The 15,430-nt window shown below is 56.2% G+C and overlaps 1 protein-coding gene across 15 annotated transcripts in view; it reads left to right on the top strand.

Annotated features, from left to right (window-relative positions):
• The window catches only part of GAK (cyclin G associated kinase), an 86,070-nt gene that overhangs the window by 46,823 nt on the left and 23,817 nt on the right, over positions 1 to 15,430 (top strand). For all 15 annotated transcript variants that reach the window (XM_054485913.2, XM_054485914.2, XM_063663457.1 and 12 more), the window contains 7 exons: positions 3,143 to 3,192; positions 3,731 to 3,879; positions 4,388 to 4,510; positions 5,202 to 5,335; positions 9,144 to 9,338; positions 9,692 to 9,809; positions 10,280 to 10,359. In XM_054485913.2, the coding sequence (XP_054341888.1) occupies positions 3,143 to 3,192; positions 3,731 to 3,879; positions 4,388 to 4,510; positions 5,202 to 5,335; positions 9,144 to 9,338; positions 9,692 to 9,809; positions 10,280 to 10,359 (849 nt within the window). The remainder of the gene's footprint in view (positions 1 to 3,142; positions 3,193 to 3,730; positions 3,880 to 4,387; positions 4,511 to 5,201; positions 5,336 to 9,143; positions 9,339 to 9,691; positions 9,810 to 10,279; positions 10,360 to 15,430) is intronic.

Below are 15,430 nucleotides of genomic sequence, written 5' to 3'. Positions count from 1 at the left end.
GGGGATGGTGGGAGCTGCTGTCTGCCGGAAGCCTAAGGCCGCAGGGGCTGGTCCTAGAAATGGCTCTGCTGGGACCCATGGGTTCCAGGCCCTAGGAGGACGCAGTTTGGCTTGAGCAGGCGCTGCTTACACGGCACTCAGGCACAGCCAGCTGCTGCTTGTTAGGGGATGGTGGGAACCCTCCTGACACCCCCAGGTGCCAGCTGAGGGCAGCCCTGCTGTTCTGATCTGCCTTCTGTTCACATCACGTGCTTGAGGCAGATGAAGCCACATAAACTTGTGTTTTTAAAGTTGGCTTAGAAGCCACAGTGAGTTCTGGCTGGGCCTGGAGGCTCAAAAGATGGCTGGGCATGGTGGCTCGTGTAATCCCAGCACTTTGGGAGGCCGAGGAGGGAGGATCACTTGAAGATTGAGACAAGCCTGGACAACACAACAACACAGCAGGACCCTGTCTCTACAAAAATAAAAAATTAGCTGGGTGAGGTGGCGTGCACCTGTGGTCCCAGCTACACTGGGGGCTGAGGTGGGAGGATCACTTGAGCCCAGGAGGTTGAGGCTGCAGTGAGTTGTGATCGTGCCACTGCACTCTGGCCTGGAGTGAGCAAGACCCTGCCTCGATTAAAAAAATAAAAAAAAAAAAAAGGACTGTGAATTCATTTGTGTTTCTGGCTCTCCCCACGGACAAGCCCAGGAGTCAGGACCTGGGTGGCTGTGAGCCCCTGGCTGCCCTGGTGCTTGTTGTTCTGAAGCCAGGACCTCGGGGCCTAAGCCCTGTGTCTGGGCCCTGGTTTCTGTCCCGTCAGCGTCCGGTGCAGCCCTAGCGCACACACACCCATGGTACACATGCCTGAGGCCGACACAGCCAGGTCCACGGGGCCCCCGCAGGGCTGCTGGAGTGGGTGAGATGTGCGTGGATCCTGTGGCACTCAGTGCCCACCTTTGCTTAAGGCATGTCAGCTTGCTGTGCTTGCCGCTGCCTACCGTGGTACAGGAGCAGTGGGGGTTTCACCATGTTGGTCAGGCTGGTCTCAAACTCCCCACCTCAGGTGATCTCCCTGCCTCGGCCTGCCAAAGTGTTGAGATTACAGGCGTGAGCCACTGCGCCTGGCCCCTATTTTTGTTTTTCTGCTGGTGATTAGATTATAGGTCCAGTAGCCGTGCTTCGCGTGGCCTGTTTGTCTCTTGCTGCAAAAGTGGCCGAGCATCAGGCTCACCGTGCCTCCCCGTCTTCCCTTGTTGCTTTGGAAGACCCACATCCTAAGTCAGCACCTGCTCTGCAGGTTTAGACGGCTTTTAAAACATTCGAAAGCAGGGAAGACCTACATCCTATGTCAGCACCTGCTCTGCGGGTTTAGATGGCTTTTAAAATGTTTGAACGCACGGAAGACCCGCATCCTATGTCAGCACCTGCTCGGCGGGTTTAGACGGCTTTTAAAACGTTTGAACGCACGGAAGACCCACATCCTATGTCAGCACCTGCTCTGCGGGTTTAGACGGCTTTTAAAACGTTTGAACGCACGGAAGACCCGCATCCTATGTCAGCACCTGCTCCGTGGGTTTAGATGCCTTTTAAAACGTTTGAATGCACGGAAGATCCACATCCTATGTCAGCACCTGCTCCGTGGGTTTAGATGCCTTTTAAAACGTTTGAACGCACGGAAGACCCACATGCTATGTCAGCACCTGCTTGGCGGGTTTAGACGGCTTTTAAAACGTTTGAACGCATGGAAGACCCGCATCCTATGTCAGCACCTGCTCCGTGGGTTTAGACGTCTTTTAAAACGTTTGAATGCACGGAAGACCCGCATCCTAAGTCAGCACCTGCTCCGTGGGTTTAGACGTCTTTTAAAACGTTTGAACGCACGGAAGACCCGCATCCTATGTCAGCACCTGCTCCGTGGGTTTAGACGTCTTTTAAAACGTTTGAACGCACGGAAGACCCGCATCCTATGTCAGCACCTGCTCTGCGGGTTTAGACGGCTTTTAAAACGTTTGAATGCACGGAAGACCCGCGTCCTATGTCAGCGCCTGCTCCGTGGGTTTAGATGCCTTTTAAAACGTTTGAATGCACGTAAGACCCGCATCCTAAGTCAGCACCTGCTCGGCGGGTTTAGATGCCTTTTAAAACGTTTGAACGCATGCAAGACCCGCATCCTAAGTCAGCACCTGCTCCATGGGTTTAGACGGCTTTTAAAACGTTTGAATGCACAGAAGACCCGCATCCTATGTCAGCACCTGCTCCGTGGGTTTAGACGGCTTTTAAAACGTTTGAACGCACGGTCACTTTCAGGCGATGGTTCGGTTGTGAGTATTTGGGTCATTCATCTCTCTGGACCTTTTTCCAGGCTCTCCTCTGATGAGGACGGCCCCTCTGCGATGTGCCTAGCTGAGGTTGCTCCTAGCCCAGCCTTTCTGGTCCCCGCAGCCTCCGGCCTGCTCTGCCCTGGGAGGGAGGCTCCCTTCTGCTCCTTCTCTCACAAGAACGGCTTGGCTGTTCTTGCACAGCTGCTGCTTCCAGTGAATTGTGGGATAAACCTGTCAGGGTCCTTGCAGAGTTACTGAGGGTTTTGATCTCTGTGTTACCAATTACATGGACCCAGTGTTGGGGGCAGTTGGTCTGTGGAGAGTTGGCTGTGGCCGCAGCAGGGGCTTCTAGGCACTCAGGGCAGGGGGCCCTCCTGCCTCCAGTGGTGTCTGCTGGCGTCCCACTGCTGCAACCACCAGGCCTGGGCAGCGCGTGGAGCCTGGCATGACCCATGACCATCGTCCAAGCCACCCCTGCTCTCCGGCCCTCCCCTTCCACTGGTGTTACCATCCCTCTCCCAGGCTCTCTGGGCCGTGCCTCCCTGGAGAGCGCAGGGGAAGGGGCAGTCAGACAGCGGATGTCTCTCCTGTCTCACGCACGCCTCCACCACCTGCAGGCTGTGTCATTTCCATCCATTTTTGATGTAGGGGTCAGCTCCACAGCACAAACACACCCGTGAACCTGCCCACACGCCTGTGTACACATGTTCCTCATGGGATGCAGCCTCTACAGTGAGAGCCCCACGGCTTCTCCAGGCCTCAGGCTCTGGTTTAAGCCCTGTGACTTAACTGCGGAGTGTTTCTTGTCATAACCAAGTTCTCTTCTTTTTAATTCCAGTTATGCAAAGGGTGACCTGGACATATCTTACATCACATCCAGAATTGCAGGTATGTGTACCACATGAGGCTGTGGGACGCTCCCCAGCCCTTCCCTGTGTGCCCAGTGAGTCCCTGTTGTGTGTCAGGGCACAGGTGCCTCTGCTTCAGCCTTGTCTGCGGCCACAGACTCACGGGGCGGCCTGGGGCCCCTTGGCAGGCAGGCGGCCTGTGCCTGGTGCCTTCCATGGCTCCCTGAGGTCATGCCAGGAACAACGCAAGGCCGTGTCCATGGAAAACCAGGGCCTCTGTGCACCAGGCATCTCAGTCACTCATCCCGACACCTAGAGACCGGGCAGGTGTCAGAAAGCTGTCTCAGGAAGTCCCAGCCACCGGCTGGTGGATGTGTGGCTGGGTCCATGCTCCTAGGTCCACCCAGGCCGGGAGTCCACGGAGGGTGAGGGGGCTGGCTGTGTGGGCAGTGGCTGGTGGAGCTGCCAGAGGCTGCGCTTGCCCGGGGGCGCCAGGAGCAGCGAGGCCTCAGCAGCAGCCTGGCCACAAGGTGCACATCTCCCAGGGACGGTGGCTGACGCAGGCCTGCTTGTTTCAGTGATGTCGTTCCCAGCAGAAGGTGTGGAGTCAGCGCTTAAAAACAGCATCGAAGATGTGCGGTTGTTCCTGGACTCCAAGCACCCAGGGCACTATGCTGTCTACAACCTGTCCCCGAGGACCTACCGGCCCTCCAGGTTCCACAACCGGGTGTGTGGCCACAGGCTTTGTCTTGGTGCCACTCTGGCAGCTTCCTTCCGCTCCAGTGCAGGGGCGTAGCTGAGGGCTTTGGTCAGGGTGGGGCTGTGATGGGGGCGGCCGGATTTCTCCTGAGGGGCTGCAGAGCGTGGAACAGGAGAGAGCAAGGTGGGGTCTCTGTTGCTCTGAGGATGCCGCTTTATGGGAACCATGGAGGCCCCAGCTCCTCACTGCTTCCCGCCTGCCAGAGGGTGCTCGAGGCTGAGGCATTCCTTCCAGACACGATACTTGTCAGTATGCAAAGGGACCCAAAGCCCAGGAACAGCTGACTGAGCTCTGTCTGCAAGGCCAGTGGCAGCCCTGGTGCTCAGGTCCTGCCACAGAGGCTCTCGCGCAGGTGGACACCTGTTTATGACACCAGCTGGCGGAGGCCCCTGCACTGCAGGCAGGCTGTCCCTTCTGTCTGACCAAGGCTGGGGCGGGGTTTTGCCGTCCGTGCCACCGTGCCCTGTCCCCACAGGTCTCCGAGTGTGGCTGGGCAGCACGGCGGGCCCCGCACCTGCACACCCTGTACAACATCTGCAGGAACATGCACGCCTGGCTGCGGCAGGACCACAAGAACGTCTGCGTCGTGCACTGCATGGTGAGCTCGAGGGCCGTGCGCTGGCGCCGTCTTTTGTCAAAGTTCGTTATTTCATGCATAGTTCAACAACATCTGAGCTCCAGTCGTGAGCTGGGGCCTGTTCTTCACCCTGGGGTAGTTCAACAGCATCTGAGCGCCAGTCATGAGCTGGGGCCTGTTCTTCACCCTGAGACACGGAAGAAAGTCCCTGTGCTTGGCGTCTTTGGGTCTGGAGGGGACAGATGCCAGACGGCCCCGCCCTCCCCTCCCCATGTGGCCCTTCCTGGCCTTGACCTGCGTGCCCGTGTGGGGAGCCCGCCCCCTCCTGCGCGGTGGCCACCTGAGAGTCACTTCAGTTTCCCGATCTGCAGCGCGAGGCTTAGTGGTGCTTGAGCCTCCCAGGGTGTGGCAGCTGCCACTGTGGTTGATGGAGTTGAGGTTTCCATGAGGGGTCTTTTGCGGGGTACGGGGCACCAGCAGAGCCTGTTGGAGCGGCCCCAGCCCTGTTCTTCGTTAGGGAACCTTCAGTCTCCGTTGGGCTCCATTCTTGCCTCGGCAGGCACATTACGTAGGTCCCTAAACATATCCCAGCTTCAGAGAGGAACAGCCCTGCGTCCCTGCAGCCGTGGGGCAGGTAGGATGCCTGAGGACCCCGCAAGCCCTCGTCCTGCGTGAGTGCGAGGCGCGCGCGAGACGTGTCTGTCTGTCCTAGGACGGGAGAGCTGCATCTGCTGTGGCCGTCTGCTCCTTCCTGTGCTTCTGCCGTCTCTTCAGCACTGCGGAGGCTGCCGTGTACATGTTCAGCATGAAGCGCTGCCCACCAGGCATCTGGCCGTCCCACAAAAGGTACTGCGTGGCCCTCCGGGGACAGGGGACAGCTCTTTGGGCCCGTGTGGTACTGCCGCCCTCACTGTGGTGTCTCCTGGAGAGCCAGTCAGTGCCGCTGCAGGTGCTGGTGGGAAAGGCAGACCCGGCCTCGCAGAGCCACGGCTGAGCCCTGGGCTTACGGCCGCAGAGCCCAGGGAGGGTGGGCCCTCAGCCGCGGTGGTCCTGACTGCTGTGGGCAGCATCTGCCCAGCTTGTGGCTAGATGCTAGGTTCTCTGACAAATGCCATATATGTGGTGGGCTCTGGTGGATAATCATGTGACAATGCCATGTGGACCACCTGACACAGGTGCTGTGTGGAGAACCTGACGCTGCTCAGACATGAGGACAGTCGCAGCGCGTTTAGGGCCCTGCCAAATGCAGGCTTCTGTGCCGCTCCGCCTCAGCGCGCAGCAGGCTCTCCCTGGCCATGTGGAGGAGGCTGTTTCTCAAACGGGAGTGCGGCCACAGCGTGTTTAGGGCTCTCCCTGTTTCTCGGGGCTGCAGGTGTCCACTCCCGAGGAGTCCTTCCCAGCATAAAGCCTCCCCTGGCCTTGGCCTCAATGAGGACCTGGTGAGGCTGGAGCAGCCTCTGAAAGAGCAGGTCTTGACCTGGACCACAGAGGCCCCAAGAGTCAGGGCCCAGGAGCAAAGGCCGGCCCCATGGCCCCACTGTGGCAGGAGGGAAGAGGAGGGACCCAAGCGTCAGGGGACTCCCCATTCTTCATCCCCTCTGGATAGGGCACACAGCCTGTGGACGGGGCGAGGGTCGGGAGGCCTTTCCTGCTGCTGTGGATCCCCAGGGAGGGGGCCCCACCTCGTTTTCTCACAGCCTTGGTGGGAGGAGATCATGGCCGCCCCATCCAGCTGTCTTCTATGTGACCCCAGCAAGTGGAGTGCAAAGTCGGGAGCCCCTCCACACATTGAGCTGAAAGCCATTGGCACCCTCAGGCCAGGTGCGGTGGGGCCTGCTCAGCAGGGGGTGTCTGAGAACCAGGGAGTCTCTTTCCCTGTGGCATGTGGCTGGGCTTCCATGACGCCCAAATCCCACAGCTCCTTCCTTGGAGGAGCAGAGAGATGTGCAGAGTGCCGCTCCCACCGAGCAGCTAGCTGGACCAGCTTCAAGTTCATGGCCTTTTCACATCGTTGGCCCAGAATCTAAGGAGAGTCAGGTGCCTGTGGGAGGAGGTGTGTGTGTGTGTGCGCGCTGTCTGGGGTGGACGTAACTGGACCCCAGAAGAGAAGGAGGCCAGAAAGAGTCCAACCGGTGGAGGCCAAGTGTCTCAGTGGGCGAGTGAAGCCTCCAGGGTTGCAGGACTGGAAGGGTCCTCGCCCTCTGGAAGGCACAGTCTCTGTGGGCACCCACAGGACAGATGGGAGAGTGAGGGCCGGGCAAGGGGGCACAGCTACTATGAGGGAGGCCCAGACCTGGCCGAGACCCTTTCTTATGCCTCCAGATGGAGGAGACGAGAGAAAGAGCTGCACCCTGTGACTCTGAGGGAAATTGAAGTAACTTACTGATGTGCTGAGGATCCTCAGGCAGGTGCACGGTCCAGTGGGCCACATGTCAGAGCCGTGGAAAGAGGACCCTCAGGCAGGTGCACGGTCCAGTGGGCCACTCGTCAGAGCCGTGGAAATGCCAGGAAATAAACTAATGGAAATCCCCGAAATGAGAACGCCTTCGACATCGCCGAGGCTGAGTCAGTGGCCTTTGGAGCCAGGTTGAGAGATACTGAAACTGAATCACAGAGAGAAAGCTGGGGGGTAGAACAAGCACCCAAGAGCTGCCTCCACCTCGGGCAGGGCCACACACACGTGGAGTCCAGAAAGGGAAGACGGAAGCGGGAGCAGTGAAGAAATCATGGCTGAGGATTTCCCAGAATGAGTAACAGATACCAGTCCACAGGTTCAAGAAGCTCAGAGGTCACCAAGCAGGATGAAAGCAAGACAAACACATAAAAACCCACTCAGGTGCATCCCGGTCAGAACTCCTGCAAACCGAGCACAGAGGAAGTATTGGAGGTGGCCAGAAGAAGATGTGTCAGGTACAGAAAGAAAGATGTCAGCCACAAGGTTCTCGTCAGAAAGCCTAGAACAACCAGTAAGGGCTTTTCTTCGGTGCTGTAATTAAGAAGTCAACAAGAAGTAAAACAAAAACATAAACCTTGCCAAGAGAAGGCAAAAAGAAGAAAAAAGAAACCAAGAACAGATCAAACAAGTAGGAAACAGCCAGCAAGATGGTAGATTTTAATCCAGCCACATCAGTGTTCAGGCTGAACATGAGTGGTTTTGTTTAAAAGACAGGCATTGTCATATGGGACTGAAACACACGGTTCGGCCATGCACTGCAGGAAGTCCTCTTTCAGCACGGAGGCAGAGGTGGGTTCAGAACAGGATGGTGGGGGAAGAGCGTACTAGTCATTGCTGCATGACCCGTCACAACACGCTCGGGCTTAGAACCGCACACGTCCGTTCTCTCATGGTCTCCCTGGACCTTGAGGCTTAGCTGGGCCCTCTCCTCCATTCGAGGTGTTGGCCGCACTGACTCTGAGAAAGCCGATTTCTCCTTCATTTCTGAATCTGCTTCCTTGGCCACTCGGGCTGTTGGCAGGATTTATTTGTTGTGGCTGAAGGACCAGCTGTCTTGGCTCCCTGCTGACTGAGCTGGACCCCAGTGTCCTGTGGCTGGGAAGATGGGGTCTGCACTGTCACCATAGAAGTGGCGTCCCCTGCCTGCCCCGCACAAGCTCCGGGAGGGGCCTCCTGCAGGGCGTGGGTGCTACGAGGTGGGAGGCAGACTCCGGGGGGTTTGTGCTCCACAGAGGCACCATGGGAACGCCAGCCACGGGAAAGCCAGAGCTACGCTACCAAGGTCAGAGAAAACAGATTCCATTCCACATCCATAAGGCAAAAACTGACCAAATTGGAAGGAGAACTAGACAACTCATTTGTAGGGTAGACCTCAACATTTTCCTCTCAGTAATCTGTAGAACAAGTAGACAGACCACCAGCGGGGATATAGTAGAACTGAATGTGTCAACCCATGAAGGCCGACACAGCTGTAGAGCGTTCTAGGACGTTCCACCCAACAACAGAAAAACACACATTTATTTCTTTCAAATGCACATGGAATATGCAAGGAGAAAGATCAGATTTGGGGCTATAAACACACCTCAATAAATTTTTAAAATTTGAAATCAGACAAACTATGCTCTCAGGCCACAGTGGAATAAAAATTGAAATCAATACCAGAAGAATATCTGGAAAACTGTAAATCTCCACCTCCCAGGTTTAAGCAGTTCTCCTGCCTTAGCCCTCCCGAGTGGCTGGGATTACAGGTGCACACCACCAAGTCCGGCTGATTTTTGCATTTTTAGTAGAGATAGGGTTTCACCGTGTTGCTCAGGCTGGTCTCAAACTCCTGACCTCAGGCAGCCCACCAGCCTTGGCCTCCCAAAGTGCTAGGATTATAGGCGTGAGCCACCGCGCCTGGCCTCAAAATTAAGCAACTTCTAAATAACCCATGAGTAAAAGTGGGAGTATCATGAGAAATTTAAAAATATCTTGAACTAGGGAGTATTTTTAAGACTCTGTCTTAAAAATACATATATGTATACACACACACATATATATAACTAAATGAAAATTATAACCTCAGATTTGTTAGCAACTAAAACATTGCTACAAGGGAAATTTCTAGCATGAAAGACTCCTATTCGAAAGACAAAATCAGCTGTGTGGTCCCCTCTCAGGGCACATCACATGGTGATGCGGCACGTCTGCCCCCAGGTACATCGAGTACATGTGTGACATGGTGGCAGAGGAGCCCATCACACCCCACAGCAAGCCCATCCTGGTGAGGGCCGTGGTCATGACGCCCGTGCCGCTGTTCAGCAAGCAGAGGAGCGGCTGCAGGCCCTTCTGCGAGGTCTACGTGGGGGACGAGCGTGTGGCCAGCACCTCCCAGGAGTACGACAAGATGCGGTGAGTGCAGCTGCGGCCCCACGCCGTGCTCCCTCATCCTCACCCCTCCGGAAAACCGTTAAAGAGGAATCCTGGCCTTGCCGGGGACAGGCGCTTGCTGAGGTGGACATGTTTGGAACTGTGGCGTCTGTGGCAGGTCACTTGGGATCCTGGTCAGCAGCAGGAGGTCACAGGGATCCTAGTGTCCAGGAGACTTCAGAATTCTTGTGAGGCTCTTCATGGGGGTTATTCTTTACTGGGTATTACACGTTTTAGCTAAGTGGACAATTTCTCATTCTGTTTTTTGTTGTTTTTGTTTGGTTGGTTTTGGGGGGTATTTTTGTTTAATTTTTCTCTTGTCGTTCTGTCCTTAGGGATTTTAAGATTGAGGATGGCAAAGCGGTGATTCCCCTGGGCGTCACGGTGCAAGGAGACGTGCTTATTGTCATCTATCACGCCCGGTCCACTCTGGGCGGCCGGCTGCAGGCCAAGGTGAGAGAGCCTGTGGCTTGCCCGGTGCTCCCGACTCACGCCCAGGCTCGTGGGGGGCTGGGGGCCACGGTGCGCTCACTCCTCACCGAGGGTCTGGGGTGCTCGCTGTTTGGTGAGTGCTGTGGGCTCTCATGTGGCGACTGCCCCACAGTGCCCACTGCTTGCCCCGTGCACAGGATCTCGGCCTGAAAAGCCTGGCGTTTCCATCGAGACTGAATTTGAGGGTCCACTTAGGGCAGCCCCCACGGCAGTCCCGTGAAGCAGCTTGTGGGCCCGTGCGTTCTCCTCGGGGCTACCTGCCACACACAGACCCTCTCCCGCTTCCCCCACAACATGTGGCATGGGGGCGCCGTCCATGCCTCCAGCACCATGAGCCGCTCTCAGAGCTCGCCCATTGGGAAAAATTCGTCTGTGGCCCCAGGATCTGGATTCACCCTCCATGCGGGGCGTCGTGTTTGCTCTCTTTGCAGATGGCATCCATGAAGATGTTCCAGATTCAATTCCACACGGGGTTTGTGCCTCGGAACGCCACCACTGTGAAATTTGCCAAGTATGTTGGTGCAACGTGTGCTTGGTGGGGAGGGACAGGTGCCCTGTGCCGCAGCACCTGCATGTGGGCCGGTTGTGGGAGCCCCAGGGGGAGTGGCGGGCTGTGTGACTGCAGCTTGGTGGTGCTGGGCCTGTTCCTGGGCCATCCTGGAGCTGCGCGTGTGCAGGCTGCTGGGGTGGACCCGGTGGCTGCAGCTCTGCCCCCCATTGGTGTGTGTGTCTGTTAGAATTTAGCCCTCACACCCAGGCGTGGTGTGAGCAGGTGAGCGGGTGGCGGCTGCATCTTAGCAAACGTTCCTGAGCCTGCTGTGTGCAGAGTGCCCTGCCAGGTGGAGGTTGGAGATGATGCGGGGCAATCCTGTCTGGAAGCTCACACTCTGTTGTTAGCTCCCTGTCCTCTTGACGTCGGCGCCCAACAGCTCATACCCGGCCCTCTGCAGGCTCAGGTGCAGATGCGGTGAGCAGCAGAGCAGGCTCTCACACCCGGGCGTTCTGATTCTAACTGGAGGTCTGTCTTCTTTTTTGAGACAGAGTCTCGCTCTAACGCCCAGGCCGGAGTGCAGTGGCGCAATCTCGGCTCAACTGCAGCTCCACCCACCAGGCTCAAGCGATTCTCTCGCCTCAGCCTCCTGAGTAGCTGGGATTACAGATCTGCACCACCACGCATGGCTAATTTTTGTATTTTAGTAGAGATGGGTTTCGCTATGTTGGCCAGGCTGGTCTTGAACTCCTGACCTCAAATGATCCGCCTGCCTTGGCCTCACATTTAACTGGAGATCTTTCTACTCAATCACAGGCAGGCTTGTCCACCAAGACACAGTGGAACAAACATTGTTCCAGGAGCCAGAGGGGGCACCCACGGGGGCTCCCAAGACAGAGGCTATGGCTGCAGGGCCTGCTGTGTTCCAGGCTCTGTGCTCTTGGTTCCTACCCAGTAAACAAAGGGAAGCCTTGGGCCAGCCCCACGGGGATGCTGGGGGACTCTGCACCTTGGGAGGGGTGCTGGCCTGGCCTGGGTGAGCTCAGGAAGAGCTGGCGCCTGCTGCTGTCATGGACGGCCTGCACCGGGAGACCGGGGAGGGGAGGTCTTCTCGTGTTTTTCTGTCTCTGTGCTTCTTTTTTTACATCTCTTGTCTTTGTTGTGTCTTACGCTTTTCTTTTTTTAACTCACATAGTCACAACTTTAATAATTTTGTTTCTTTTTTCCTCCTTTGGAGGAAGAAAAACACCCAGTGCTCTTTAGAGTTTTCAGCCACGGTGGAGGCGGTGCTTAAAATAGTGTTTTAAAGACCAAGGTACTGATGATGAAGAAGAAAATGTTGGTGAAGGACCTGTCGGGGATTCAGATGCTGGAGGCAGGAGGCAGGGACTTTAGTAACTGATTGATTATTCAAGAAAGTCGGGGGAATGATGGGAATTTCACCAGAGATCTGGAACATAAAAAGGAGACAGATGTGAATTCTAGAACTGAAAAATATTACAGCCGAAATGAAGGCTTCAGTACATGCTTAACAGTGGAATAGGCACAGCAGAACAGACGGTGAATTGGTAGAAAAGATCTTCCAACGGCAGCTCAGAGAAGAAACGATGGAAGAAGACACGTACAGAGAGGGTCCTGAGAGAGACTGTGGCACCGCAGGGGCCTGGCGTGCTTTTACTTGAAGTTCTAGGAGAAGAGAGAGAGTGGAACAGAAATAATACTTGAAAAATCATTGGCCAAAAATTTTCCTAAACTGATGGAGGACATCAGAACCATGGAATCAGAAGCTCTGCAGACACCAAAGAGGATACTTCTTTTTTTTTTAACAAAAAGAAGAAAAGAGGTTCAGTACCTCAGAGTATTCTGGTTGAATTGCTGGAACCCGAAGAGAACAATCTCCAGCCCCTGAGGACAGGACGGGGTGGGAATGCATGACCTGCAGAGAGAGACCCGAGGGCAGCTGTGGCGTGCTGTCTCTAAAGTGCTGAGAGAAAAATACGGGAATTCTATATCCGGTGAAATTATCCTTGAAATATGAAAGCCAGTTAAAGATGTCTTCAGCCAAGCAAAGAATGAGAGAGTTGATTGTTAGCAGAACTGCTCCATTTCAGCAAATATCCAAGGCAAGCCTGCAAAGCCTTCAGCCTAGGGAAGGAAGGGCAGGGAGGCTGGAATGCATGACTCTGTGGTGAAATGACACCAGCACCAGCTGCTTAAAACACCAATACTAACGTCCTGTGGGTTTTAAAACCTGTTTGGTAGTAACATATCTGACAGCAGGAGCACCAGCGCGTGCGTGCACACACAGCACACGCGCGCGCACACACAGCAGGCGCACCAGCACACATGTGCACACACACCAGCAGAAGCACCAGCACACACGTGCACACACACCAGCAGGAGCACCAGCGTGCGGGCGCACACACCAGCAGGAGCACCAGCGCACGCACGTGCACACACACCAGCAGGAGCACCAGCGCACGCACGTGCACACACACCAGCAGGAGCACCAGCATGCGCGCACGCGCACACACACCAGCAGGAGCACCAGCATGCGCGCACACACACCAGCAGGAGCACCAGCGCACGCACGCGCACACACACCAGCAGGAGCACCAGCATGCGCGCACACACACCAGCAGGAGCACCAGCGCACGCACGTGCACACACACCAGCAGGAGCACCAGCATGCGCGCACGCACGCACACACACAGCCGAAGAGGGGATTAACCAAGTCAATGTGTTTCAGGAGCTCCGTCACCAGGAAGCAGGGAATGTACCAATCCCTAGGGCAGATTAAAGATACAATCAAGAAGAAAAGTGGAACAAAAAATATGTGATTAATTTGCAAGAACAACGTAGAGATAAAGAAACAAACCCAGATGGGATATAGACAGAAAACAGCCAGCTAGTAGACCAATGCCCTGCTGTGCCTGTCAGTCATCCCATTGAAGGTGAATAGAGACACACTCCAGTTAATCGGGCTGGATTCAAAACCAAGCTCACACAAAACTCAAGTCTATACTGCTTACAGGAGCCATACTTCAAAACCCATGCACACGAAGACCCAGCAAGGTTAAAGTGGAATAACTGGAAATTGCTTACCATGCACACCATAACAGGAAGAAAGCTGGTGTCACTGTCAATATCAGGTGGGATAGACCAAGGCAGGAGGTGACGGGTGACGTTGCAGGGGCGAGGGCAATGACATGGCTTCAGTATGGGCAGCACAAAGGGGCAGAAGGAGGGGTGAAGTTGACAGGCCCACGCTGATGGCCGCCTCTCTCCCCAGGCAGTGGAACAGGTAGACAAGAACATCAGGATATGGTGTTTTTTACAAGGTTTAACCAACCTGAGTTTCGCAAACTTCAGCGAATACTTGGAGAAATGGCATCTGTTCAAGTGGGCGTTTATTAAAGTGGACTCCACATCGGGTCATACAGCAAGTCGCAAGGCATCTCAACAGTGGATTAAAGTGGGAATCAGTGACAGGAAAATACCCAAAGACCGTATGCTCGTTAAGTAATCTGTGTGCCAAAAAGGATATCACTGTTGAAATCAGAAAATATTTTAAACACAGTGATAATCAAAATACCACTTACCAGATGTGTGGGGTGCATCTAAAGCAGGGTTTAGAGGAAATTTGTAACTTTAAATGCGTACATTAAAAGGAAGAAAGGTTGGTTGCGCACAGTGGCTTACAGCTGTAATTCCAACACTTTGGGAGGCAGGAGGATTGCTTGAACCTGGGAGATCAAGGCTTTGCTGTGCCTGGGTGAGAGGCGTGTTCCTTGCGTGGTGAGCCTGCGCTGTGCCTGGGCGAGAGGCGTGTTCCCTGCGTGGTGAGCCTGCGCTGTGCCTGGGTGAGAGGCGTGTTCCCTGCGTGGTGAGCCTGTGCTGTGCCTGAGCGAGAGGCGTGTTCCTTGCACAGTGAGCCTTCGCTGTGCCTGGGTGAGAGGCGTGTTCCCTGCGTGGGGAGCCTGAGCTCTGCCCGGGTGAAAGGCATGGGCCCTGCGTGGTGAGCCTGCTCTGTGCCTGGGTGAGAGGCGTGTTCCCTGCGTGGTGAGCCTGCTCTGTGCCTGGGTGAGAGGCGTGTTCCCTGCGTGGGGAGCCTGCTCTGTGCCTGGGTGAGAGGCGTGTTCCCTGCGTGGGGAGCCTGCTCTGTGCCTGGGTGAGAGGCGTGTTCCCTGCGTGGTGAGCCTGTTCTGTGCCTGGGTGAGAGGCGTGTTCCCTGCGTGGTGAGCCTGCTCTGTGCCTGGGTGAGAGGCGTGTTCCCTGCGTGGTGAGCCTGAGCTGTGCCTGGGTGAGAGGCGTGTTCCCTGCGTGGTGAGCCTGCTCTGTGCCTGGGTGAGAGGCGTGTTCCCTGCGTGGTGAGCCTGAGCTGTGCCTGGGTGAGGGGCACAGGGTTGCAGCCATGGCACAGGTGTAACTGCTGAGCCTGTTAGGAGTCCCCTCTGCCCTGTTGGAGCTAGTCTGGCAGGAGCCTGCGGGCTGTGTCCTCTGCAGTCCAGGGCTCTTGGGAGCGGCCAGCCCTGCTCACAGACCTCATTGTGCCCTCAGCGCCAGGCTGGGTGAGCCGAGCCTGCAGGCCCAGTGCCCAGGGCCATCTTAAGGGGCAGCTGGGGGAGGGAGGCTGGGCATGAGCAGCACTCCCTCTGGGGCTGCCCAAGTTCGGTCTGTCCCAGGACCCAAGCCTGTCTGGCAGACCTGGCTCCCTGCACACTCCCTCCCTCTGTGCCCCTCCCGCTGTGCCTCTCCGCCCTCGTTCGTGGCCGGTCTGAGCCTCTGCTGCGGTGGCCATCGGATTCTCTGCTGGTGCCTGCTGGCTCCTTTGCAGACGTTGCCTCCACATCTCCACGCCAGCTGTGCCACCGCTGTGCAGTCCCTGCCACCCCTGACAACAGACAGCGGCACGCAAAGAGGCTCGGGCGCAGGGGGAAGCTCGTGTTGGCCCCGGCTGGAGTGCACGTCAGTCCCAGCTTCGGCCGTGGTCACCTCCGCCCAGAGCCCTGAGTGGGCATCGAGGGGACGCTGCTCTGCGTGAGGTTGGCCACCCCTCAGGGCAGGCACAGGGTGCTCTCCCCTCGTGCAG

The sequence above is a fragment of the Pongo pygmaeus genome, chromosome 3 (assembly GCF_028885625.2).
Source record: "Pongo pygmaeus isolate AG05252 chromosome 3, NHGRI_mPonPyg2-v2.0_pri, whole genome shotgun sequence".
Lineage (NCBI taxonomy): Eukaryota > Metazoa > Chordata > Mammalia > Primates > Hominidae > Pongo > Pongo pygmaeus.
This window is presented reverse-complemented; position numbering and strand designations above follow the sequence as displayed.